The sequence below is a fragment of the Felis catus genome, chromosome C1 (assembly GCF_018350175.1).
Source record: "Felis catus isolate Fca126 chromosome C1, F.catus_Fca126_mat1.0, whole genome shotgun sequence".
NCBI classification, from domain to species: domain Eukaryota; kingdom Metazoa; phylum Chordata; class Mammalia; order Carnivora; family Felidae; genus Felis; species Felis catus.
Genome location: NC_058375.1, coordinates 529,725 through 540,485, shown reverse-complemented (window position 1 = coordinate 540,485; position 10,761 = coordinate 529,725). Strand labels below are relative to the sequence as shown.

Here is a 10,761-nt window from a genome sequence, read left to right as displayed (position 1 = left end):
GCGGCGCGGCCCCTCCCGGGAGGCGGGCGCGGAGGGCGGGCAGGCAGCGGAGGCCGGAGCGGCGCCGAGCGCGCGGAGGGAGGAGGCCGAGGGCGGAGCGGAGCGCGCGGGCGCGGCGAGCGCGGCGGCCGGGCGGCCGAGCGACCCCGGGAGCGGCCGCGTCCCCTGCCCGCCCCGCCCCGCGCCTCCTCCCCGGCGGGTGCGCGGCGGGCTGACCTCTGCGGAGGCGGCGGGGGCCCAGCATCGGGCCGGGGCCGGGGGGGCGCCGGGGCCGGGGGGCGGCGCTCCGGCCCGGCCCGGCCCCGCCCGATGTCCATGAGCGCGAACACCATGATCTTCATGATTCTGGGGGCGTCGATCGTGATGGTGAGCGGAGGGGCTTCCCGTGCGCCCGCGCCCGCCTCCCGCGCCCGCGCGCCGCCTCCCCCACCTCCCGCGCCTTGTTTACCGGCCCGCGCGGCCTGCGCTCCCCTCCCGGGCTGCCCCGCGCTCCCCATCCCCGGCCTGCGCTCCCCATCCCGGGCTGCGCCGAGCTCCCCCTTCCCGGCCTGCGCTCCCCATCCCGACTGCCCTGAGCTCCCCGATTCTGGGGCTCCCCCGGGCACCCCTACCCCTGGCCTGCGCTCCCCCACCCTCAGCGCGCCGCACCCCTGTCCCCCAACCCCCGCCCCGGGGCCCCGGCCAGGCCCCGCTCCTCGGCGCTGACCGGTCATGGGCTCTTCCAGGCCATCGCGTGCTTGATGGACATGAACGCACTGCTGGACCGATTCCACAACTACATCCTCCCGCACCTGCGGGGCGAGGACCGCGTCTGCCACTGCAACTGTGGCCGGTGAGTCCGCGCCCGGTTGGGCACACGCGTGATCACACATGTGCGGCGGCGGCGGCGGCGGCGGCAGGGCCCACTGGGGCGCAGGCGAGCCCCAAGCGGGCCTGGCTGCAGGACTGCGCTAGGCCCGCGGGGGGAAGGACGAACCAGCCTCCGCTGGGCACCTGGGGATTGGCCAATCGCTTTCCAGCAGGGGGAGCATGCCCGGGTAGTCAGGACCCCCTCCCAAAATGCCTTTAGAGAAAGGGCCTGTGCCAGGGCGAGGAGCGGAATGGGCCCTGGGCCTCCGGGTCCAGGGCCTGGAAGCCAGGAGGGCGACAGTCCAGTCCTGTGTGTCAGGAAGGATCCTGCGCACGGCCGTGCCCACAGAGTACACCATCCTCCCCGGGCCCTGCACTAATGTTCGTGAACTTTCCTGCGAGCCAGGTACGGGGAAGTGCAGAAGGTCAAGGTGGGCAGACCATCTGGTCCCACCCTCTCCTTAAACAGAGGAGGGACTGGGGGAGAGCTGGGTGTGGCTTGCTCAAGGTCATTCAGAGAGGGATGGGAGAGCCCAGGCCCCCACATCCACCGTGTGAACGCCCCCATTCTGTGCACATGTAGTAATGGAGTCTTCCTGGCCATGCATGTTTGTACGTCCATGTACAAAATAAACATCTTCTCATGAGACGCGCATATGTGTACTGTCTGTGCATATACATGTGCGTACACATAGCACACGTACACATTCGCATGCACGCCATCCCCACAGGAAGCCCTCTTGCCGGGGCCAAAAAAAGCAGAAAGATGCTCGGGTGGGTAGAGACTCGCCCAAGGTCACACAGCTAGTAAGGGACGAGGGGCGTGGGCCCAGACGCTGTGTTCCTCACCCTTGTCCTGTACTTCTGCTCCACGGACATGTGTGCGCACACAGTGGGTGTGGGGGGTTGTGTAAGAGAGGATAGTTTCATGCCTCACTAAGCATGCCACGTGCCCGTGGGTGCAGACCAGTGTGTGGAAAGCAGAACACAGACGTCCAGGAAGGTAGAGAGGGGCATGTAAATGACCCTCACGTGTGCTGGCCAAGAACCGTCAGAAGCGTTTGCTGGGCGGGTGGCTACTCTTTCCCAGAGATCCCTGTGTTCCTTCCCGGTGCACGCGGCCCCAGGCTAAGGAAAGGCACAAGGTCAGCCCCGCCGCCTCCTAAGACAGCCACGGCCACGAGTGGGTATGAACCGGGGCGGTCTTGAGACCCTCCCGGTGGCTGGCAGTGTGCGCCCCGTGAGGCCCGGGCTCCGAGCTCCATAAACGTCAGGAATGCACATTTTACGTGTGTGTGGGCTATTGTGTTATGACCAGCGTGTAAGTGCCTGTGACCTCCCGCCGAGGGCCCGTCTGGGCAGACGGGCTTTGCTTTCCGAGCGTATCTGCCCAGGGTGTGTGTGCGCGTCACACGTAGCGTCCGGACTCAGGTAAAGCGAGTGCCCGCGGAGGTGCGGCTGGAGCTCCTGGTCCCGTGTGTGCAGGTCAGCGTGTCTGTGGGTGCAGAAGACATGGAGAGTCACACCCGCCGCAGTTTCCGGGTGCGCATGTCCACGTGTGTGCTGTGTACACATCACCTCATACGGGATATGTAAATTCAGTGTACGGCGTGGTACGTGTGGACGCCATGTATGTGGACGCGCGGCACGTGCGGATCATACATACGGTGCGCCAAAGCGGGTGCTCCGTGTGGGCGCGGCGAACGTGTCTGCAGAGAACAGTTTTGCACGCGAGGGATCCGTGTGTAAACCGCGCACACGAGCCGCCACGGCGGACTCCCCGTGTGCGGTGAGCAGGCCGCACACCCACAGAGGATGGCTGTGTGCAAAACTGAGTGCATGCGCACGTCCATGTGATACGCACCGTGCTCGTGCCCGGGCAAGCATGCACATGCACAGCGGAGCTCGTGGCCTGAACCCCCGTATACACGCCACGTCCTGTGCATGTGGCCGGCGTGTATACACAACATGCATCGGACCGCAGGCAGACACAGGCAGCATGCGTGGCCCAGACAAGACCCATGTGTGTACACATCGTGAAAACACGTGGGCACACGGGAGACCCGAGCCCCTGTCCCCAGGGGCCTGACTTGGAGGAAGGAGGAGGGTAAGGGGCAGGGAGGAACCGCAGAGGCCAGGCCAGGGCTGGGGGCACAGGTTGTGACCTCTGACCCCCTGGAGGTCCCGAGCCACCAGGGCTGGTTGGGGCCCTGGCCTCGCCCTGCTCCAGGGCACCGGGGGCGTCTCTGGCTTCCGTGGCAGCTTGGTCTTCAAGCTCCCCGCCTTGGCCGGCCGCGTGTCCAGGGGCCCGAGGCAGCATGCCGAGGAAGGCCCTGCCGGGGGTCTTAGGCCCAGAAGGCTGGGTAGAGCAGAAGGCGACCGTGTGGCTCCCTGTTAACAGCCCCGGTGCAGCCTGCCCGGCCCGGTGCGTCCCAAGTGACGGGCACCTCGAAAGGGTCATGAATCTGCTCCTGGGCAACCGGCAGCGGCTGCACATTCCGGGTGGTGATTAACAGTCTTCCGCCACTTATTGGTGACTCATGGTGGCTCCTGACAAACTGTCAACAGAGGAGCAGGGCCGTCCTTGCTGACTGACTCCGGGCTGGTGGCCCCTGCTGCTCCGTGGGGCTGTGGCCGAGGCCCCACCACTGGGACCACTCGGGACCTGCGGAGCGGGATGGCCTCCGGGAGTTCCCAGGAGGAGCAGGAAGGGGTGTGAGCAGAGGCCTGCCCACTGCCATCCCTGCTGGGCTGCTGCCGGGAGGAAGGCGCTGTGTGGCCGCCGCTGGTGCAGGGACATCAGCAGGGAAGGAGCAGCAGGGACCTGTGATCAGGGAAGAGCGGTGCGGTTTCTGGTTTCGAGACGGTCCCTCTGGGGGGCAGCGAATATGGCCAGTCAAGAGCTTGGGGTGGGGAACAGGGACCTGTGTTGGCTGAACACCGGGCGGAGGTGCCAGTAACTGAGGGGAGGATGGGGAGGGGTTTGGGGAGGGAGGAGCTATTTTTAGGTGTGAGTTTGAGGTGTCTGTAGATCCCACGTGGAGACGCCACACAGGCAGCTAGAGCTCAGAACAGACGTGGGGGGCAGCGGGGACTTCAGGGGGGTGGGGCTGGAGAGTTGGAGACCAGCAGAGGGCCTCGAGGAGGAGGGCCACCGGGAGAGGTGGCCTCCTGGGCAGAAGGGCCCCAGAGTGGTCCCTGCACTGCCAGGCAAGAGAGAGGGCTGCAGCCGGTGAGGATGACAGGGGCCAAGGGTGGGCCCCACGGTCCCTCTCCTGGGCTCTCCTGCAGGCCGAAGCAGAGGTGGGAGTGGGGACGGGCCTGGGTCGTCCTGGGTGCTTATCTCCAGGATAGAGCTGCCCGACCCAGGACCTCGGGAGCCCTGAGGGCTTCTTGGAGGAGGAGGGAATCCAGCCAGGCCCAAGGCTGGAGAGAGAGCCTTGTGGGGAGAGTTCAGAGTTCCGCAGAGGTAAGCAGGGCTGCAGTTCAGAGGGCTCAGCGGCCCGGGGCCTGGCCAGTTGAGGGAAGGGGGGCTGAGAAACACCGCACAGACCTTGGCAGACGATGGAACACGTGGGAGGGAGCCCCGGACAGCTGGAACATCCCAGGAGCAGCCGAGCAGGGCATAGATGTGCGGCTCCGAGGGGACACCGGCCGGCAGGAGAGCTCCCCCAGGAAAGGGGGTGGGAGATGGACACCCGGCAGAGCCCCGGGAGCCTCCCCTCCGGCACAGAGAACTGAGGAAAGGGAGGTGCCCGCAAAGGGTGGAGAAGGAAGACCAGAGGCCCAGAGCAGGGCTGACCCACTAGGCTCTCCGCAGAGAAGGTAATGAAAGGACATAGTGAGTGGGAGGGGAGGACAAAAGAATGGACCCCTAGGAACCAGCAGGCCCCCGCATCCGGCAAGTGGGCTGTGACCCTGCCACCAGATGGGGACACCGTGACCGGGGCCTTCGCACTGGAACAGCTTGTTCACCTGCGCTGTGTTCCCGCGACCCCCGCAGGGTTGCCTCTGAGCCCCGGGGCAGGAGGAAGGAGGGTGACACGAGGGGCAGGCACATCCCTGGCCAGGCGCGGGGCTTCCCTCTGACCCCTGGCCTCGCACACTTCCACCCTCTGGGCAACCTCCGGCCGGGTGACTGGGCCCTGGGCGAGTCCGCTGGCCCCCTCCTGACCTCAGCTCCGCACAAGGGCTGCTTCTAAGACCAGCGGGGCGAATGGGTGCCGCTTACCGCCGGGGTCGCTGCCCGCCCCGCGGGAGAGGTGCCAGCCCGCCCTGCCGCCCCCAGGCACCACATCCACTACGTAATCCCTTACGACGGGGACCAGTCGGTGGTGGACGCCTCCGAGAACTACTTCGTGACAGACAACGTCACCAAGCAGGAGATCGACCTCATGCTGGGGCTGCTGCTCGGCTTCTGCATCAGCTGGTTCCTGGTGTGGATGGACGGCGTCCTGCACTGCGCCGTGCGCGCCTGGAGGGCCGGCCGGCGCTACGGTGAGTGAGGGCGGCCCCACCCCCCTGCGACCCCGCCTCCACCCCAACGGCCACGAGACCACGCCCACTCCGCCCTCTCCGGCTCCGCCCGACGGCGCCCCGCCCCCGACAGACCACGCCCACCGGGCCCCCCCTGGCCTCGCCCCGGCCAAGACCCCGCCCCCATCCTCTCCTTCGCCCGGCCACGCCCCCGCCCACCGTCCGGCCACGCCCTCACAAGGCACCGCCCCGCCTCAGCCGCGCCCCGCCCAGGTCATACCCCTCCGCCCGGCCACGTCCTCACAAAGACCCCGCCCCCTCTCAGCCGCGCCCCGCCCAGGTCATACCCCAGGCCGGTCACGCCCCTCAGGAGACCCCGCCCGCGCCCCGGCCACGCCCCCGAAAGGACCCCGCCCACTCGCCCTCTGCGTCTATCCCTGGCCCCGCCCCGCCCCGCCTATGCTTTTCCTCGGCCGCGCTCCCGCCCCGCCGCGCCTCGCCCGGGTCCGGGCCTCCGACCCGACCGCGTTCTGACACCGCCCCTGCCCCGCAGACGGCTCGTGGACCTGGCTGCCCAAGTTGTGCAGTCTGCGGGAGCTGGGCCGGCGGCCGCACAGGCCCTTCGAGGAGGCGGCCGGCAACATGGTGCACGTGAAGCAGAAACTCTACCACAACGGCCACCCGAGCCCGCGGCACCTCTGAGCCGCGCGCAGGACTCGCGGGGCCTTCGGCCAACGCGCCCACGCACACGGGACTGGACGGCCGCCCCGGGCCAGGGCGCCCGCCGGGCGTGTCCAGCGGAAGGTGCTGTCTCCTCTTCTTTTTATAAAAGGGGGTCGGGGCGGGGCAGGCTGCCGGCCTGGGGACAGAACCCCGGCCGTCCGGCCGCATAGGGCGCGGGGGCCGGGACGGCGGGCCCCGAGCGGGGGCGCGCGAGGGGCGCGGGCACCTGTACGGGCGGCCGGGACCACCACCTCGCCCCCGCGCACTGCAGTCTCGCTTGCGCCTGGGCTGGGACCACGTCTGTTACTTAAACCCGGCTGCTCCTCGGGGCCGGTTCTGGCAGAGGGAAGCGAAGCCGGGTGAGGGTTTTGACAGGGAAGGGGGCCGGCCCCCGGCCGCGCCCACGTCTGCACACGGGAGCATGTGCATGGGGCGTGTGCGTCCGCGGGCCGCACTGGGGGTGGGGGGCGGGAGACAGGGGTCTGGGGGAGGCCCCGGCCTAGCAGCAATAAGGCCCCTGAGCCCCACTGCGGCAAGTGCGGCCACCCTGCCCAGGGCATCCCCGGTCGGGCGCCTCACTGTGACCCCCACCCCTGCTGGTCAGTAAATTCTCCAGAAAGCTCCAGCCTCTGCCTCTTCTTTCATTTCTGAACCTGTGACCCCCTTCAAGCCCCTGCCCGTTGAAATCAGCCATGAGATACACACATTGTGAGGTATCCTGTCAGAGTTTTTATTAGATTCTGGATAAAAAGACCCCCACCCAAGGGAGGGAGGGCTGCAGATTCTGTGGACTAGGGCAGCCCCGCCCCCCCCAGCCCCGGATGGTCCTGGCCAGGGGGTCTTGGGCCTCGTGGGCAACCCCACCAGTTGCTGGCAGCTAGTTCTTAACCCCCCCCCCGGTGTATCACAGACGTGTGCAGGGTACATCCTCCTCCCTAGCACAGGGGAGAGCAACTCCCACCAGGCAGCACGGGGGCCTACTCTGCTCACCCCTCACCTGCTGGGTGGGCCTGGGCAGGGTCAAGCCCCCCACATGGGCCCAGCTCTCTCAGCCAGGCCCCCTGTACTGCCGGTCACAGATGCAGCAGCTGGCCACAGGAGCTTAGCCAGCTTGGACACTGTCCCTGGGCATGGGGACAGTGGCTTCTCCCCCACTCAGCCCGGCTTGGAGACTCCCGTCTCCCGGTTGTGTCCTGGGGGGCAGGGGGCGGCCCCGCCACAAAGATGCCACAGCTGCGGCTGGTCCCAAGCAGAGGCCTTCGATGCTGTCCTGGCCCTGACTGGAGAAGTACTTAAAAATGCTGAGGTGGGCGGCTGTGTAGGCCCGTCACAGGGAGAGGCGGGCATCTTGGGGCTTCTTCCTGGCAAAGCCACCTGGCTTGCGTGCCCCAGGTACCAGGGCCAGTTCACGCAGCCTGGCCACCCTCAGGCCGGGCTCCCTCAGCCTTCAGCCACTGCATCTTCTGCTGGTGCTGCTGGATGGCATCCTGGACCCGGGCATCCACCATGGCCTCAGTGAGGACTCCATCCTCAGAGGCATATGCCATGGCCTGGCAGGGAAAGAGAGTACCGACGTGGGGCACCCAGAGGGTCTGCCCGAGGGGAAAAGGGTCGCCCAGCCTCAGGCTTTCAGCGCCCACCAGTCCCCAGGAACGGCCCGCCCTGCAGGCCAGGGCCAGACCCGGGGATGAGGCAGCCAGGCTGGCCCCACCCTCGAGAACCTGACGGCCTCCTGTGGGGTGGGGGCCAAGTCCACTACCCTCAACCTTGGGCCTGTGCTCCGTCTCAAGAGGGGCCTGGCCTCACAACACACACGTGCCCACGTGCCCACGGCACACGCCTTGCTTCCCTGTGCGTGCAAGCGTGCCCCCCCCACACGTGCGTGCTCACGAGGGAACCCACAGCCACGGCAGCTGCCGTCCCCGCAATGCCCGCGGCCCTGCCCACATCCCCAGTTGGCACCAGTGCAACATTCTCACATCACTGAGTTTCTCAATGACTTTCTAAAAATAGAAGGTCTGAGGCCAGCTGTCAGGAAGCAGCTCAGCACCCCCATCACAGGCCTGGAGGGCCTCTACCTGAGACTGGAGCTGGCTTCAGGGCCAGGGCACACGCGCCACCATGACACCGGAGGGAGGGCAAGACCCCTAGGCAGAGCGCTCCCCAGGAGCCCCCAGCGATCCCAACTTGGTCAGAGAGTATCCCACCAGGCCCAACCACCCCCAAAGCACGCTAGGCTCCGTCTCTCACGAGCCCCCGCTGCCCAGGGCTCCCCAGCCCCAAACCCGGCCGTGCGCACGGGTGGAGGCACCGAAGTGTGCCGATCAGATCAGGCCCCAGGGCGGTCCACGTGCCTCGGCTACCAGGCAGGTCACCTACGGCCAGGCTGCCACCCCTCCCAGGTGACTCACTGTCTCACCTGCTTCCTGTCACCCAGCCTGTCACTCTGACCGAGGTGGCCGTGCGGTCGGCCTCAGTGTTCGCCAGGCAGGGGGCCAGAGCCAGTTCACCTGTCTCTCCAGCCACCTGAGTGGCTCAGCCCATGTGGGGCACTGTGAGAAAGTCCCTGCCATCTGAGATGGCCGGTCACTTTGTTCACACAGGCCGGCCCTACCCTTAGGACACGGCCACCCTCAGTACCCCGTGGCCAACCATGGAGCCAGGGGGCTGCAGGGGGAGTACACAGGCTCAGAAGAGCAGTGAAGGAGAGGCAAGAGGGGACTGCCAGGGGAGCACACCGGCCTAGGGGCCCACGGGGGCCAGGGCCTGGAAGTGGCTGGAAGCTTCCCTGGTAGGAAGGCAGAGGGAGAGCAGCAGCCCCTCTCAGAATCCACAGCGCCCAAGGGGGGCTGGGCCCCTGCTGAGGGATGGCTACACTTGGCGATGGGCTTCCAAATAAAGGAGGAAAGGGGGAAGCCAGTAACTCTGCATGGAGAACCCTGGCGGGCACCACTCTGACCAGGTCAACATCCCTGTGATGTTGTACGGCACTAGGTGCCCCCAGACCGGAGGCCGTGACCAGGAGGACACCTCATCGCTGGGGTCTTCTCCCCAAACCCACAATCTTGGTCTAATTGTGAGAAAAACATCCGAAGGAGAATCCACGTAACGCCTGACCAGCACTCCTCAAAACTGTCAGGACCATCAGTAACCAGAAACATCTATCTGTGAGCTGTCACGGCCTGGAGGAGCCTGAGGACACAGGGCAACCGAATGAGACGGGGGACTGTGGATGGGGTCCTGGAAAAGACGAAGTCCAAGTGGAGTCAACACTGACGTGGCAAATGTGCCTTGGGAGAGGGGTCAAGAGGGGTCACTCATACACGGTGGGGGAGGCTCCGCGCTACCCTTGCAACTTTCCTGTGAGCCGGAAATTACTGAAACAGGAACCTTCATGAAAGAAAGGAAGGGAGGGAGGGAGGGAGGAAGGAAGGAAGAGAGAGAGAGAGAAAGAAAGAAGAAGAAAAAGAAAGAAAGAGAAAGAAAGAGAGAGAGAGGGAAAGAAAGAAACAAAGAAAGAAAAAGAAAGAGAAAGAAAGAAAGAAAGAAGAGAGAGAGAAAGAAAGAAAGCGAGAGAGAGAGAGAGAGAAAGAAAGAAAGAAAGAGAAAGAGAGAGAGAGAGAGAGAGAGAAAGAAAGAAAGAAAGAAAGAAAGAAAGAGGAAAGTCCTGGACTCAACGGCTTCACCAGTGAATTCTGCCCAACGCTTATGAAACGGATCCTTCTCACACTTTGCCAAAAAACCGAAGAGGCAGGAACGCTTCCTAATTCATTCTGAGGCCAGCATAACCCGGACAGTAGAAGCAGATAAAAATACCACAATAAAACTACAGACCAATACCCTCTATGAATATTGATACAAAATTCTTCAATAAAATACCTGCAAACCAGATTCAGTAGCAGGTTGAGGGGATTTACTTCTGGAATGCACGGATGACCCAAAAGAGGAAAATCAATCCACGTGTTAGACCACACAAACAGAATAAAGGACAAAACACACACGATCATCTCAAATTGATGCAGAAGACGCATCTGACAAAACTCAACACCCCTCCTTGGTGAAAGCACTCAACCAACCAGGAACAGACAAAATTTTCCCTAACGGTCTAAAGGTCATATGTGAAAACCCCACAGCAAATATATTAGCAATGGTGAAAGGCTGAGAGCTTTTCCTCTGAGGTCAGGAACAAGACCAGGGCACCCGCTCCCACCACTTCTATTCAGCACAGTACTGGAGTCCCTGCCAGAGGAATTAGGCAAGAAAAAGAAATAAAAGGGATCCAGTTTGGCACGGAAAAAGTAAAATTATCTGTTTGCAGACAATATAATCTCATATGTAGTAAATCTGAAAGATCTCCTCCCGGAAGTTGTTAAGAATAACGCATTCAGGAAGTTTGCAGGAAACAAAATTAACACACAAAAACCATTTGTCTTTCTACGTCTTTCTATATCATAATGAACAATCTGGAAAGGAAATTCGAAAGTTCCATTTACAACACCATCAGAAAGAATCAAATACGCAGGAAAGTAACTTAACCAAGAAGGCCAAAGAGTGGTCTCTTCAGAACTACAAAACACTGCCGAAAGGAAAGAAATTAAAGACACCAAAGTCAGAAAGACATGTGCATCGTGCGTCATGACATGTGAGTATGTCAGTCCTACCTACCCAAAGTGGATCCACAGAATCACTGCAATCCCTATCAGAAATCCCATG

At 63.6% G+C, this 10,761-nt stretch overlaps 3 protein-coding genes across 7 annotated transcripts in view; 1 reads left to right on the top strand and 2 right to left on the bottom strand.

The window, feature by feature from the left end:
* Positions 1-209: 209 nt before the first annotated feature.
* TMEM240 (transmembrane protein 240) overlaps positions 210-10,761 on the top strand; it is a 14,499-nt gene continuing 3,947 nt past the window's right edge. For 3 of the 4 annotated variants that reach the window (XR_002744255.2, XR_006583818.1, XR_006583817.1), the window contains exons 1-4: positions 210-366; positions 726-832; positions 5,138-5,346; positions 5,879-6,129. Coding sequence is in view for 1 of the 4 variants with exons in the window: in XM_023257935.2 (XP_023113703.1) it covers positions 310-366; positions 726-832; positions 5,138-5,346; positions 5,879-6,027 (522 nt within the window). In the remaining 3 variants the exon portion in view is untranslated. Of the gene's footprint in view, positions 367-725; positions 833-5,137; positions 5,347-5,878; positions 6,674-10,761 lie in introns of those variants that run through there. The other variant, XM_023257935.2, reaches the window with a different exon arrangement.
* LOC123379437 lies at positions 827-5,303 on the bottom strand. Its single transcript, XM_045034923.1, has 2 exons — positions 5,166-5,303; positions 827-3,673 (listed from the first exon to the last, which is right to left on the bottom strand). Exon 2 carries the CDS (start codon positions 3,344-3,346, stop codon positions 2,429-2,431), a length of 918 nt encoding a protein of 305 aa, XP_044890858.1. The 5' UTR covers positions 3,347-3,673; positions 5,166-5,303; the 3' UTR covers positions 827-2,428.
* LOC101086295 (ATPase family AAA domain containing 3A) overlaps positions 6,758-10,761 on the bottom strand; it is a 23,098-nt gene continuing 19,094 nt past the window's right edge. For both annotated transcript variants that reach the window (XM_019836001.2, XM_004001156.5), the window contains one exon: positions 6,758-7,598. In XM_019836001.2, coding sequence (XP_019691560.2) covers positions 7,455-7,598 — 144 coding nt within the window. In that variant the 3' untranslated portion in view covers positions 6,758-7,454. The remainder of the gene's footprint in view (positions 7,599-10,761) is intronic.